A 16,555-nucleotide genomic window follows, 5' to 3' on the forward strand; every position below is an offset into this window, starting at 1 on the left:
TCAGGGAGGTGGACTAATTGAGTCAACTGGAAAACGCTCTCCCAATGACTGAGCGGGTCTATATAGATACTGCTGCATAGATACCTGCTGCTGCGGCAGTGTAGACATGCCCTCTGAGTATATCTGGTTCGAGAAAGGGTTTTCACTTACAGCTCATCAATACATGAGAAATTATCATGTCTTAACAGAATTCTTCAGAACATAGGGGGAGCTACCTCTTTGTAACAGGAAGGGACTAAACAAAAAGTTAGCCTTTGAGTCAAACATCGCACCAGGTGAAATCCCAATGACAGAGAGCTAGAATCACTTTCCGTCTGCAAATGCCAATGGAAAGAAAGCAGCTGGATGTTTAAGCCAAAGAATTTCAGGTTGCCTGGGAGAATAGGTACAGTAGAGACAAAAACAGACTTAGGATACTCATTCAAATTAAAATGAAATAACTTACTAAGAAAATTCTTGTTGAGGAGGAGGGACCCAGCTCCATCCCAGTAATGATCTACCAGCTCCAGGAGCTGGTGTAGGACAACTGCAATATGTGATGCTTTCTCAGTCCTATTGGGACTTTGACTTTCTGTGAAACATGTATCATTGCTCAGATCACTAGGGACAGACTAAAGAAAAAAAGGCAAAACAAATTTACTTTTCCAGCTAAATTATGCAATAGATTTGCACGCACCTAACTTACATGCATAAACCAGGTATTCGTGCATGCGTTTTTCTAACTGACCGCATACACAGGAAGATACCTGATTTGTGTGAGAATGTAAGCTGGGGTGCCTGCATTTACATGCACAATTTCATGAGGTTCATTTTGTAAAGGCCACGTGTACATACGTACAATCTACATAAATCAAACATAGGGCTTTAAAAATGTAAAGAGAATTTTTCCTCTTTGTATAAGGACATAAAACTTCTTTGAAGCCGTATGCTGCACAGAGGTACTACAAATAAGATGGGTACTAAGAGAGATACCAAAACTACTGGGATCATGTAGCTTCTCCTCCTGTATAATACAATCCAGAGGATTTCATAGTGTAATTTATTCTTCATCTCAGGATTGTTTTAGAAGGACGTCTAATCTTGATGTAAAGACTTCACACGATGGACAATCCACCACCTCCCTTGGGAAGCTGTTCCAATGGATAATCACACTTGTTAAAAATTTGTCTATTTCCAAGTTGAATTTGTCTCGCTTCAACTTCCAGCCATTAGTTTTTGTTATCCTTTTTTTCTGATCGATTACAAGGGGTCTCTACTATTTTTCTCCCCATGTAGGATTTTACAGATCATTATTAAGTAACTTCCTAATCTTTTTTCATGAATTACACAGATTCAGCTCCTTAAGTCTCTCATTTCCAGTCTTTGAATCTTTCTCTTGGTTCTCCTAAGCCCTTTCCAATTTCTCAACATCCTTTTTAAAGTGTGGACACTAGACCTGGACAGTATGTGAAATCCTGGGTACACTGAAGTCAATGGTAGTTTTGCTATTTATTTCAATGAAACCAGAATTTCACACAGTATTCCAGTAATGGTCTCACTAGTGCCTCCTACAGAGCTAATAATCTCCATATTCTACTAGGTATGTCTCTGTTTATACATCTTACCCACAGTGTTGCACTGGCAGCTCATGTACAGTTGGCTTCCACCATGACCCTTAAATCCTTTTGAGTCATTGCTTTCCAGGACACAATCCCCCAACCTGGAAGTGTGACCTACCTTTGTCTCTACATGTCTGACCTTGCATTTGGCCATATTAAAACACATGTTTGACTGTGCCCAGTTTACCAAATGACCCAGATTGCTCTGTATCAACAATCTGTGCTCATCATTAATGATCACCAAGAAATATTGGTGTCCTCTACATGCTCGATCAACAGTGGTTTTATATTTCCTTTCAAGAACCCTGAAATATTGAAGAATTCTCAGCCTGTTCTCTTATAACCTGAGAATTTACCATGGGGTACGTTCCCCACTGCTTTATTGCAGTGTGAGGTGCTGGTTTTCCACAGATGCCAATGGAATGACATCAGTATAATACAGTTGCACATTAGTCCCAGTGTTAAGGAACATGGAATTAAGAGGACACGAGAGAGTAGACACAGGCCAAAGCATTAAAGGCTAGATCCTCAGGAATTTACAGCATGCATACAATGGGAATCAGGACTAGTGTACAAGGTTAGCATAAAGTCCCCACTTGTGCAGCTCTGATTCATAGAGTTTTAAGGCCAGGAGGGACTGCTAGATCATCTGGTCTGGCTGTCTATATGTCATAGACCATTAAATTTCACCAAGGTACCCCATACTTGGATTTGGCTAAAGCAGATCTTCCACAAAAGCATCCAGTTTGGACTAGAGACAACGAGAGATGGAGAGTCCACTATCTCCCTTGGAAGTTTGCTCTAATGATTAACCACCCTCACTGTTAAAAATTTGTGCCTAATTTCTAATTTGAATTTGTCTGGCTTCAGCTTCCAGCCACCGATTCTTGTTCTGCCTTTCTCTGCTAGAGAAAAGAACCTTTTAGTACCTAGTATATTTTTATGCTACTCGCTGTGTGCCCTTCACTACATATTGTTTGTTAGGGCAGCATTCAGGCTGCTGTATGTTATACCTGCCTGTAAAAGCCACAGCAGCAGGCATAGGACAGCTACTATGGCACAGTGCCATCACAATCACTCCTCCTTTTTGGAAGCCATGCCGCCGTCTCTTCTCCACTTACAACAAGGGAGACGTGATACACAGCCTCTGATGGCTGTAGACCACCACAAGTTCACACTTGTGCTTGGATGATAATCCCCAAACCACTTAAAATTTTTTATGGCTAATTTACACTCAGGGTGGTGCAAAGTGGGCACAATAGTTCCATCTCTTAGACTGGACATTCCATATTAATGATTCCAGTGCTGCTAGGTTTGGATCCCCAAGTCTGCAAAATCCTGGATTCAAAATTAAGTGCTGTCAGCTAGTGTTAGAGGATGATCTATTGCTTACTCAAGTTGGGATACTGTTTTCTTACTCTGTTTTTCTTTTAAAAAGGCTATCTGTTTTTATGTTTTACATAACCCATTATAAGTAGCATTCTATAATTTTGTATTTATTTAGAATCATACAGAAACTTTTTACAATAACTTTCTGTTACAAACAGGCATATTATAATAAGTTGAAAAAAATCTCTATATCAAATGCATTTCTGTACAACAAAGAGGCTAAATAGTAAGACACTTGCCTCCTTATTTGACTCTTTAAGACAATGCTGAGGAGACAGCGATGAATGCAGTCTGTCACTTTGTTTATACCCCACTTTGGAAGGGCTCAAGCACCTATTAGCTGCAGATTCGCTGTCTTTCCTAGACATTGCAGATGGTAAGGTTTTTCTCATTGTTGCTGTCTGTGAATTTTCAAGCAACACTTCAGCTGATAAAGGTTGATGCCTTGGGGTTAAATCACTAAAGCTGGTAGATAACGTAGAAAAACGATTGGCTAATAGAGCAGGCTCACTGTTTAGGTGTGTACTGGTGTTCAGATCTAGAGGAAGAAAAGAAGAATGTATATTAACCTTCTCAGATATTTTTATCCTCCTCTCCCCACTGTAACTTTCTGTGCTCTCCTCTAAGCAGTAACTCACATATACTTATCAGTAAAGGAAGGGCTCTGATTCTAACACACAGTTTCAATGGGGTCATTCATATAAGACAAAAAAACCCATCAAAACACTGAGAGACTATTTCTGGGAAGGGCATAGAGGGGAAGCAGTTGGGGAGATGGACAGATGTAGGCCAGATCAAGTGAATATGACCAGATCTGCCAACTTACCAATGATCTGCAATATGATTATAGAACCAACATTTTTACACTGTCAAAAATCTAATTAAACCAATATAAATTCAATTTTATGCAAAATGTAGGCGATGCATCATGTTGCAGACATCTTGTCTAAAAGAAGAGTGTAGTCTTATGAGGACAGCTGTGGAAAAGAGAAATGGGTCTACATGAAAACCTTTGACTGATGTTCCCTTAACAGTCCTAGTACGTTAAGCCAATGGAGATCGACTATGCTTCTAGCCACTACCCTCTTCGTCCACAGGAAGTACTGTGTACATAAGCTGTAGATGAAACAAGCAATGCAAAGATTCCTAGTTGTGTAAACAACATTGTAAAGGAACTTGACGCAAAAGATTAATCGTTGGGAACAAACACAAGAATTTTGTTAATCTCTATCAAACCCTTCCTTTTAATTTGTTTAAAGGTACAAGGCTAGGTAGCTGGTTATGCCCCCTATTGTTTGCTTTTGTAATGAAGCCATTGGCAATAAATGTGAGAAACAGCCTCTTGGTAAAGGAAATCAAAATGCCTTTTGGATTAGAACACCCAATAGTTTTCTATGTGCTGATGTTGTTGTCTTTTTGCAGGCGCCAAAAGCCTCATTAAAAATTACAGAATAATTGATTTTGGCATGTGGGCAGATATCAGGGCTTACAAATAAACTATGATAAATTTGAAATGTTAAGGGCTACTATTCCTGAAATGGTCAAACCAAATTGTTGTCAGCTACATAAATGTTAAGTGGTAAAGGAATCTTAAAAATATTTAAGAATAAATATCGTGGAGAATCATAAAAAACATTGCCCTCCAATGTGGAATAAAATAATAAAAAGACTTAGAGGAATGGAACTAATATGAAATTTCTTGGGTAGGCAGTGTAGCCACAATCATCATCTTGTCATGTCATCATACTGCTTCCTGCCACATCTGTGCACATGCGACTGCCAATCACAGCCCTCTGCCAGGTGACTGGAAGAGCATTTGCTCTCAAGCCACTGACCTCACAGAAGATGCTTCAGATTTTAAGGTTCTCTGCTGCAGTAACAGGTATTGGGGCCAGAAAGATGTAGCCCCACTTGATCATCACTTTTTCTTTTTGTAGCTCAAAGAAAATTTTATAGGTTACTGTATAGATGGGATTTGACTCCAGTTAAAATCCATCCTATATTTGCTGCTAGAGAGCTGCTCTGTTGGAATGGTAGCGGCGAAAGAGGATGTGGTGCTGGCAGTTTGAACTGGAGGTGGGCTCAGTGGCTATTTGAACAGGGATTGGAGGTCCCTGTGTCCAAATCTGGCATAGTCTCTGGACTGATGAGAGAGGGCATAGCAAGAGGCAAATGTATGGCCTGAGGACCAAGTAGCCACATTACAAATGTCCAGGATGGGCACCTGAGCCAGCAAGGCTGCTGAAACTGGCTTGAGATCTGGTCAAATGGGCTAATACTCTACTCAGGGGCATAGCTCTAGCCAACGGGTAGCATGCCAGCAATCCTTTGGGAAGATACCTGAAGGCCCTTCATTCTGTCTGCAATCACGATGGAGAACTGTGACGAAGGTCTAAATGGCTTGCCTGATACAGGTAAAAAGCCAAAGCTCTAACACCCAGAGTGGAGCTTTTCCTCATTTTTATGCATATGATGCTTTGGAAAGAATCAGGAAATAAATTGCTTGATTAATATGAAAACTGGAAACCAAATTAGTAAGGAACTTCAGGTAAGGGTGAAGGGTAAAGGTGTCCTTATATAAAACTGTGTTGGGAGGTTCTGATACCAGAGCCTGCAACTACCCCATTCTCCTGGCCAAGGTAATGGCCGTTTGATAGCTTCTTTACTTGAAAAGTGTAAGTAACGAACAGGATGCCAGCGGCTTAAAGGGGGCCCATAAGCTAACTTAGTATAAAGTTAAGTCCCATGGGAGGATAGTGTACTCTGCCGGTAGGTGTAATCTGTTAGATGCTGGGATGGAAAAAATAGCTATCCACAGAAGGATGGAAAGCAGAGACCTTCTAGGTGAATGCTGATGGAATGAACTGCCAAAACTTGCAGTTTTAGAAATAAAAGATAGTCCAATACATGAGCGATGGAGGCCCGGACTAGGAAAACACCTTTCTGGGGGGACCAGAGGGAGAATCTTTTCTATTTTGCCACGTAAATACTCCTAATCGAAGCTCTACTATTTAGACGCACGTCCTGCATCTCTCTCATATAATCCCTTTCCAAAGGCATCAGGCATGGAACATCCAAATTCTCAGGTGAAGGGCCTGCAGTTTGGGGTGGGGGAGGAGGCCCGTTGTCCTAGAAGATGTCAGAATCCAGCAGGAGAGAGTGGAGGTCTGACCGACAGGGCTAGCAGTGCTGAGAACCAGTGCTGTTGGGGCCATGCTGAGTATGATCGAGCCTAGTCTTGTTTGATTTGGACAAGACACTCTGGGCAGGAACGGAATCAGAGGGGATGGCATATAATAGGCTGTTCATTCAGGTTAGCAGCAAGGCATCTGTCAATGAACCCAGGCTTGTGTCCCACTCAGGAATAAAACTGATGGCATTTTCTGCTGGCCTTTGCTGCAAACCGATCTGCATGGAGAGTCCTTCATGTCTGGAAGATGGATCTGGCCACTTCTGGATGAAGTGACAACTCATGGTGATTGGTGAATGACCTACTCAGCTGATCTGCCAGTGTATCCCTGTATCCCTGGAAGGTGGTCAGCTCTCAAGTGAATAGAGTTGACTATGTAGAAATTCCACAGAAGAATCGTCTCTTGGCACAATGAGGTGGCATGGCTCCTCCTTATTTGTTCATAAAACATGGCTGCTGTATTGTCTGAGAACTCCAGCAGATACTTTCCCTCAGTATGTGGAAGGAAGACTGAGCAAGCTAGATGGATAGCCCACAATTTCCTGTTTGTGAGTGTTTTCACCTCTTAAGTAGACCAGAGACCGTGAGTCTGTAGGGACCTCAATTAGGCTCCAACCTACAGCTGATGGAAATGGAAGGAACTTCCACTGAGGAACTTCCAATGGCTCTGATGGATATCACATCAAAGTGTCTTAAGTGAGGGCAGCATGCCAGTTCCCTGGGTCTAGAGAAGGCATAATGGAAGTCAAAAGTGACCATCCAGAATCTTATTTTCTTCAGAAATTTGCTTAGCTCTTTTACATCTAGAATAGATCAAAGATCCCCTTTTGCTTTTGGGATAAGGAAATAGCAGAAATAAAATCCCTTTTCCCTGAGAGATAGGAGAATTTCTGCTGTGACCTCCACAAGAAAGAGAAATTGCACCTCATGAGGTCATTTTACTGCAGAAGCGTGGTCCCTGAAGAGGTAAGAGGAAATGAGGCGGAAAGGTAATGGCCATTTGATAGCTTCTTTACTTGAAACCATTTTCTTTTTATTGCTGGCATACAGCTACCCAGAGACTTAAGCGTCACCCTTAAATCTTTGAGGCTATACAGCCTATCATCTAGCTTGTCTGAAAATGGCAAAGGATCCTCAGATAGAAGGCCTCAAATGGACTGTTGGACTTCTGAAAGGAGGAGGACGAGAACCATAAACATCTCTGCATAGCATTGACTATAGCCTGAGCAGCAGTCAGTCCTGGCCTGGAGCAAAAATGCTTGCTTGCCCTGGGCACTAAAATGCTTAGTTAAGGCTCTGATCAAATTAATTTCTTTATTATTAGAAGCTAAGGTTTGTATTGCACCTTATTGGAAAAATGTGACCCTTCTGACTGGAATTGTGGTATAGCAAAATATGGATTGTGCTTGTAATGGAAAAACTTTTACAGCAAGTGTACACACAACAGAAACACCAAAAAGCAGATAGCTATTTAGAAATTTGATCATGCTTTTTAGTGCAGAGGAGGGCTTCCCAGGTAGGAAGCCAGAATCTTTAGCCAGGTTCTTTGAGTATTAACCTGATTCTGAATAAATAACATATGATGTAATATGTTAACCATTTTATTGTAACTTTCCCTTAATAAAAGAAAGAGAGAGAAGAATTCAACCTATGCTATTACATTAGGAATCTAAAAGAGACAAATCTAAATGAACTTGTGTTCAGAGCTCTGCAACTAGTCAACTACAGACCTCTTCCCTCCCTCTCCTCCCCACCTCAACCATAGAACTAGAGTCAGCCAATGCCATAACTGGATAGAGAGGTGAAAACAAGGCCCTGTCTACTCCATAAATAAAACTGTCAGGGAGCCTCATTACAACTTGGTTGTTCCTTAGCATGGTACAATTCATAATGTACATTGACCCTTCACTGTGTTTCATAATCAGACTAAAGTCAGTTCAGGACTACCTACTCTGCAATCTGGAACCATGTTTGCAATCATCTTAGAGGACAACAGAATAATAATCAAACTCCCTGACATAGTTTTATCAAATACCCCAACAACAGCTATGTGGCTGAAGCTAGACAATCACTGTGCACTCAAATGAACTCACTCAGAAAAATGATAAGACAAACACACCATATCAGCCCTGGGCAAATACCTTTTACAAAGTGATTACTCCATACCTGCTCTTTCAATACTCTTCCTCAAGGGAAACCTACACAATATCTTCAAAAGGCAAACCTGGGAACTTAAGTTTATAATGCTGCAAGACACTAAAAACCAGGGACTTAAGAGGGACAGTGGTTTCATGGCTCATTACAACAACCTGTAACTCACACCTGCCAGCTAACCTTTAATGGACCTCTTCAAAATCCTTTTATATAACAAACTAACCCTTATTGCCTACTCCATCTCAAGTGACCTCCTACAACACATTGTCCCCTATACTTAACTATCTGTCCCAATTTGTATTTAACTTACATATTCGGATTTCTTTCTCTAGATTAAAGAAGAGCTCTGTGTGGTTCGAAAGCTTGTAACTTTCATCAACAAAGTTGGTCCAATGAAAGATTACCTCACCTACCATGTCTCTCTCATATCCTGGAACTAGCCTGGCTATAACACTGCAAACAACATGGTTTTATTTATAGTTAGAAAGGGCCTAAAAGTCACTTAGTGGTCACAAAAATAGGAATGGCAGTAAATACAATCCTCCTTGCCCTGGCCTGAACCTCTCAAAAGTAAAACCATTAAGACAAGTAAGTATATCTTTACCTGAATTGAGTTTTAAGAGGCCTCGAGTGCTATTGTCCATCTCAGTGTGCGATGTCAATAGATCACCACTAGCGGACTGTGCGGACTGTGAAGCTGTCTTCATTTCATTAGCAAGGCTTACACTGTAATCTCTGATATTTGTACTTCTCTTATCTTTTTGAAGTTTCTTAAAGTCCTTGTTCTGAGGGGTGGAGGAAAGGTAGAGGTGGTCATAACTATCTAGACTGGTATCTCTACGTAACTTGTATGGATTAGTTTTGTTTGTGTCACTCAAATGCAGTTTCTTGGTTGAAGAAATGTCCTGGTTAAGGTAATATAAACTAGGTTTTCCTATTATGTCCCTCTCCAGAGAGGAGTCTAAGGAATTACTATCTGAAAAGGTCACCCGAAATCCTCCTCTTGTGAGTCCTGCTCTTATTTTCTCTGGGGAGCGCAGGGATGAACGTATTTGTGGTGGTGATGGAAGGGAGCTGTATTCTGCCAAAAGACAACCATAAAAATAGGAGTAAAAATTTTGAAAACTGCAAAATATTCACCTACAGTATTTTTTACTCATGTTCCAAGTTCATACTTAAGTTGCCTGGATTTATAAGCCTCCTGTGAAGAACAACTAGCCTCCACAGAAAGAAGTCATAAGAAAGCAGACACTTGAATGTAACATGTCTTATGTGGTACACGTTTATGAAATCATACATTAGAGATGGAAAAGATATATTAGATCTCAGCTAGCCCTTCTCCTACAAGAACCAATTCAGGATTATTCCTTACATCTTGCAACATATTCCTAGTGCCTGAAAAAATGTGGTATTAAATGTCTCAAATGATGGGGCTTCCACCGTTTCTCCAAAGCATCATTTTGGATGCCCCACCACCATTCGGAATCATGTGTTTTCTGTGATGTTCACTGAAAGTTATTGGGGATTTTTTTGGCCAAACAGTGGAAATTCAAAGAGAGTCAGATACCTCTTCAGTGGATTTTTTTAACATCCAGTGCTAACGGCTTTGCAGTTTTATCTCTTTTGCTGGGACAAGTAAGGGGTGGGGGAGCTGAAACAACTTGGCAAGAGAGGAGCCCATGTAGTGGAAGGCATTGGCGAGCTGGCAGGGGATCTATGATGGAGGGGCCATGGCCCAACCAGAACACTGTCAACATCTGCAGTTGTGCCAGTCAGCACTTGGGCACTCAGCATCACAAAGTGAGTGCTAATTACATGCCACCGCTTGTGGGGATGGAAATGGGAATGAAGTGGCAACCTTTAGGACAGGGGTTCTCAAACTTTTTTTGCTGGGACCCCCTTTGAAAATATTTCAGCCTGTGACAACCCCGCCCCAAAAAAAGTGATGACCTCCCCATGCCATGCCATGCCACCCTACTTCTGCACTGCTGCTGGGGGTGGCACTGCCTTCAGAGCACCCAGTCAGCAGCTGCTGCTCTCCGGTCACCCAGCTGTGAAGGGTCCTGGCTATCAGCCATGCACAAGGCTGACAGCCACAGCCACGGCATGTGTGGGGGCTGACAGCTTGTGACCCCCCCATAATAATCTCATGACCCCCAGTTTGAGAACCCCTGCTTTAGGAAGAGGATGAGAAATCAGCAAGTGGGAGGATATGCAGAGTTGGCTTAGGGAGCTGGTTATTCTGCAGGTCCCAATGTGCAACTTCAATGACGTATCATAAGAATGGTTTTGCTGGGTCAGACCAACGGTCCACCTAACCCAGTATCCTGTCTTTCAACAGTGGCCAGTGCCAGATGCTTCAGAGGGAATGAACAGAATAGGGCAATTATTGAAGGATCCATCCTGTCATCCAGTTCCAGCTTCTGGCAGTCAGAGATTTAGGGACACCCGGAGCACGGGGTTGCATCCCTGGATGTCTTTGCTAATAGCCTTTGATGGACCTATCCTCCATGAACTTATCTAATTCTCTTTTGAACCCAGGTATACTTTTTGTTCTTCGCATCATCTCCTGGCAATGTGTTCAACAGGTTGACTCTCCATTGTGTGAAGTATTTCCTTGTTTGTTTTAAACCTGCTGCCTATTAATTTCATTGGATGACCCCTGATTGTTGTGTTATGTGAAGGAGTAAATAACACTTCCTTACTCATTTCACTTCTCTATCATATCCCCCTTTAGTCATCTCTTTTCCAAGCTGAACAGTTCCAGTCTTTTAAATCTCTCCTTGTATGGAAGTTATTCCATAACTCTAATTATTTTTGTTGCCCTTTTCTGTACCTTTTCCATTTCTAATATATTTTTGAGGTGGGGCAGCAAGAACTGCATGCAGTATTCAAGGTGTGGGTGTACCATAGGTTTATAGAGTCACATTATATTTTCTATCTTATTCTGTTAACTCACTATGCAGTGGCAGTCAAAAAAACTATCTGAAAACATATTCTGTCCATGATGACTCCAAAATCACTTTCTTGAGTGATAACAGCTAATTTAGACCCCTCATTTTGTATATATAGTTGAGATTATGTTTTCCAATGTACATTACTTTGCATTTATCAACTCTGGGAACAAATGACAGACGAAATTCAATCTCCCAGTTTTGGGAGATCCCTTTGTAACTCTACGCAGTCTGCTTTGGATTTAACTATCTTGAGTAATTTTGTATAGTCTGCAAACTTTGCCATGTTGCTGTTTACCCCTTTTTCAAGATCGTTTATGAAAATGTTGAACAGTACTGGTCCCAGAACAGATCCTTGGAGACCCCACTGTTTACCTCTTTCCACTGTGAAAACCAACCATTTATTCCTTTGTTTCCTCTCTTCTAACCAGTTACTGATCCATGAGGAGTTCTTTCCTCTTATCCCATGACTGCTTATTTTGCTTAAGAGCCTTTGGAGTGGGACCTTGTCAAAGGCTTCCTGAAAGTCCAAGTACACTGTATTAACTGGATCACCCTTAGCCACATGCTTGTTGACACCCCCACCCCCCAGAGAATTCTAATAGATGGGAAATTATGCCTCACCATTTACAAAAGCCGTGTTGACTCTTCCAACATATCTGGTTCATCTGTGTGTCTGATAATTCTGTTCTTTACTATAGTTTCAACCAATTTGCCTGATGCTGAAGTTAGGCTTATTGGCCTGTAATTAACAATGTCACCTCTGTAACTTTTTAAAAAAAATTGGCAGTACATTAGATACCCTCCACTCATCTGGTACAGAGGCTGATTTAAGTGATAGGTTACCTACCATAGTTATTAGTACCATCCAGTACTGGTGACATACTGCTGTTAAATTTATCAATTTGTTCCAAAACCACCTTTTAGTGACACCTCAATCTGGGACAGTTCCTCAGATTTGTCATCTGACAAGAATGGCTCAAGTGTGAATCTCCGTCACATTCTCTGCAATGAAAACTGATGCAAAGAATTCATTTAGCTTCTCCACAATGGTCTTGTCTTCCTTGAGTGCTCCTTTAGCACCTCAATTATCCAGTGGCCCCAATGCTTATTTATTATATATTATTTTATTTATTTATTATTAACAGCAAATATAGTTTTTGGGTCCTTCGCTAGTTGCTCTTCAAATTCTTTTTTGGCCTGCCTAATTATACTTTTACACTTGACTTGCCAGACTTTATACTCGTTTTCATTTTCCTCAGTAGGATTTGACTTCCAATTTTTAAAGGATGTCTTTTTGCCTTTAACTGCCTCTTTTTTATTCTGTTGTTTAGCCACAGTGGCATTTTTTTTTATCCTATTATGGTTTTTGGTGTTTTTTAAATTTTGGGTATACATTTAGTTTGAGCCTCTACCATGGTGTTTTAAAAACGTTTCCATGCAGCTTGCAGGCATTTTAATCTTGTGACTGTTTTGTTTTAATTTACATTTAACTACCTTCCTCATTTTTGTGTAGTTTTCCTTTGTGATGTGAAATGCTACTGTAGTGGGTTTCTCTTGTATTTCCCCCCTATATGGATGTTAAATTTAAGTACATTATGGTTGCTATTACTGAGCGGTTCTGCTATATTCACTTCTTGGACCAGGTCCTGTGCTCCGTTAAGGACTAAATCAAGAATTGCCTAATTCCTGGTGGATTCCAGGACTGGCTGGTTCAAGAAGCAGTCATTAATGGTGTCTAGAAATTTTATCTCTGCATCCTGTTCTGAGGTGACAGATGATACTTGAGATCCCCCATTATTGTCGGGTTTGCTGTTTTTGTAGCCTCCAATTTCCCTGAGCATTTCACAGTCTCCATCACCATCCCAGTCAGCTGGTCAGTAGTGTATTATTCAAGCATGGAATTGCAATCATAGAGATTCTATGACATAGTTGGATTAATTTCACAAAAAATCTATCAGAAAGTGATGTATCAGAACTAAGAGGTCTGAACCTTTGAAATTTAAAATTTGAAAATTTAAACCTCTTAGTTCTGATACAGATTAGATTCTGAGGAAAAAAATCTTCTTAACAAATGTTTAAGAAGATTTTTTTCCTCAGGATAGCACAGATGGTGAGGAGACCAAAATATTTAACATCAGCAAGCTAAAATTCTCAAAAATAAGTGTTTAAATTTAGGTTCCTAGATAAATAAAAGTCATCTACTTTTCTCATCAAAAACACTTAAACTTGCACTGTACATATGACTACTCTTAAAGGAAAACTACTTACCTGTAATTCCATTTCTCTGAAAATATCACCCTGTAGTATTCTCACTCCTGGCATTTGAATTCCTTAACAGAACTAACCCAGAAGTGAGAATCCCAGGTGTGATATGTGGGTATATGGAATGCTGGACATTTTCCCCTTAAGTTGGCATTTCCTTGATTTTAAGGATTTATACAAGTAGCATGTGGCCTAAAGAAACTAGGGGCTTTGTAATAAAGATTTTGTCTTTGGGAATATACCATAGTAAACAAGGCAACAAACAATCTTGCATTGACTGAAAGGGATGGACAAAGTGATTTAACAGATCTTGTCTACATCCTGAGAGGTCTAGCCCATTGAACATTCATTACAAAGTAACTGAATCATTATTAGGCAATTAAGAAAGAGCTAACATCTGTGTTTGTGTCATTCCCTATAATTGTGTGAAGTCGTATGCAGTATTGGTACCCACTGTAATGGGATGACAAACTGTATTATACTGTTCAGCCACTAGGTGGTGCTGTGTGCAATATACCTTATTTAAACTAACCTCAGCCACACCTCATTAATGGGTCTTATAATGAAAACATCTGATGTCTCTCTCTCTGGCAAGGAAGCTCTGTGGCCAGTCCATATCTGGTACAGAAGCCTGATCTGCAACCTACTGTGTACAAGAAATACATGAGATGGTGTCAGAAGAAAACTAGTGCCAGAGGAGAATAGAAACAGAAGGAAAACAGAAACAAAGGGTAGAAACAAAGTACAAAGCAACAAAAGTTGTTGACAGGAAAAAACAACAACAAAGGTTGCAGGATCCCATCTACTCTTCAGTGCCCCAGATAACTTCAGCTTTGACAAATCTTTGCAATGGATAGACTGGATGCAGTATTTTGCAAGATTTCAAACTGCCACAAAACTCCATAAGGAAACTGAAGATATACAGGTATCAGTTTTAATTTATGATATAGGGGAAGCAGGCAGAACAGATCTTTAAATCCTCTGACTTTACTGAAGGCAGTCACAAAGATAACTATGAAAGAATTCTGGCTATGTTTGATGCATACTTTATACCTCAGATAAATGTGGTTTAATAAAGAGCAAGTTTTCACCAGAGAATTCAAGGACCAGGGGAACCCACTGATTGTTTTATAAGAGCTCTGCATGCATTGGCTGAAAACTGATTTTGGAACGGCAAAACACGAAAATATCTGGTTACTGGATTAACAGCTACAATTAAAAATAGACTCAACCCTAGTCATAACTATACAAGTAGCAAAGAACTCTGAACTAGTCAAACAGCAAAACAAAAGGCGGGAGCAATCTGAGAAACCTGAAACTAGCTCAAAAGCTGGACTTTTGAAAAGAGATCCAGTACAAATTTACTTGAGACAATGCTGAACCATACAGTGTACATAATATTCCTACCAGACAGACCTTGGAAGAGACTATCTACACATTTATGTGAATTCAGATAACATCATTACCTGGTCATAGTGGACTATTTTTCTAGGTATGTAGAAATGATGTACTTGAAAGACATAGCGTTGCAGTGTTATTGAGAAACTGAAGTGCACTTTTGTTCATTTCAGTATTCCAGAGCAACTAGTGATGGATAATACTGCAGCAGAATTTAAGTGAAATATGATTTTGATCATATTATTAGCAGCCCACATTACCCACAAGAGAACGGCAAGGCTGAGAAACCAGTACAGTCAGCCAAGAAAATCCTACAGCAGGAAGATTCAGTTCTTGCTCTTCTGAGATATAGATCAACAGCAGCTGCTGGATATAGTCCAGCAGAACTCCTGAGGGGAAGACAACTCAGAACTACTGTTCCAACTCTGGAAAAGAATCTCTCTCCAAAGTGGCCAGACAGGAAGAGAGTAGCCAAATCCAGATAAAAGGCAAAACCATCTTATGAACACTTTTACAACAGATTATGCTCAGTTAGATAACTGCTGGGTCTAGAACCTGGTGACCACATTTGTGTCAAATTGGATGGGCAACTACAGCAGTCGTAAAGAAGAATTCAGTGCTCAGATCATATGTGATCAAGACTGACAGTGGAAAGTTCAATAGAAGCTGTCAACATCTATAGTTTGTTCCTTAGAACAATCAGAGCAAAGTCAGTGGATAACAGATGCAGAACAAGAAGAAGAAAGATTCAAGAATTCCAAACTGACCTCTGCCAGTGATTGCAACTAATGGACAGCCAGATGACCAAGTTGTTGTATGTTGTTACTAGTGCAGTTAGAAAACCAGTACAATTCAGAGATACTTAACAACTGATCTGTACTGAACTTTAAAGGTAATGTGATAATATAAGTTTTTTGTAAATGGTAGAAATGTAAAACTTAGAGATGTAATGGAATGCTCAACTGTATTATACAGTTCAGCCACTAGGTGGCTCTCTGTAATACGTTATTGAAGCTAACCTCAGCCATACCTGATAGAACAGTAAAGGAATTTCCGGTGACCATAGTTACTGTGTATCACTGAGTAGGAAGCTCTGTGGTCAGTCTATAGCTGGTACAGAAGCCTGACATGCTTGTAACAGCCCTGCAGCCTACTGTGTACAAGAAATACATGACACCTACACTCATAGCAAAACTTTTATTGGTGCAATCAATAGATCCATAGATTCCAAGGCAAGAAGGGACCACTGTGATCTAGTCTGACCTCCAGTATCTCACAGGTCATAGGATTTCTTAGAATTAATTCCTGTTTGTACTAGAGTATATCTTTTAGAAAAACATCCAATCTTGATTTAAAAATTGCCAGTGATAGAATCCAGTATTAGATTCAGTAGTGCAGCTGGATGAATTTGTAAGAGAATTACTGGGATTATTATTGATATAGGAAAGGGAATTAAAACTCCAAGTGCTGAAAGAAAATATGCATTTCCCTATTCTTATAAAATTGAAGCATTTACCATCTTCCAGGTGACTGTAATTCAGCAGCTGTTTCCCTGCCGCTTCTTCCAGCTGCAAAATATTTAAAACATCAAATGAGGCACTTTATAT

At 40.3% G+C, this 16,555-nt stretch overlaps 1 protein-coding gene across 1 annotated transcript in view; it reads right to left on the reverse strand.

Moving 5' to 3' along the window:
* Positions 1–16,555, reverse strand: part of LRRC36 (leucine rich repeat containing 36) — a 54,708-nt gene that overhangs the window by 10,968 nt on the left and 27,185 nt on the right. The window contains exons 7-10 of the mRNA XM_067550159.1: positions 16,465–16,516; positions 8,936–9,412; positions 3,227–3,525; positions 446–611 (exon numbers count right to left, since the gene is read on the reverse strand). Coding sequence (XP_067406260.1) covers positions 446–611; positions 3,227–3,525; positions 8,936–9,412; positions 16,465–16,516 — 994 coding nt within the window. The remainder of the gene's footprint in view (positions 1–445; positions 612–3,226; positions 3,526–8,935; positions 9,413–16,464; positions 16,517–16,555) is intronic.

Source organism: Emydura macquarii, unplaced genomic scaffold (genome assembly GCF_026122565.2).
Source record: "Emydura macquarii macquarii isolate MOO-44397 ecotype Brisbane River unplaced genomic scaffold, CSIRO-AGI_Emac_v2 contig_295, whole genome shotgun sequence".
NCBI lineage: Eukaryota > Metazoa > Chordata > Testudines > Chelidae > Emydura > Emydura macquarii.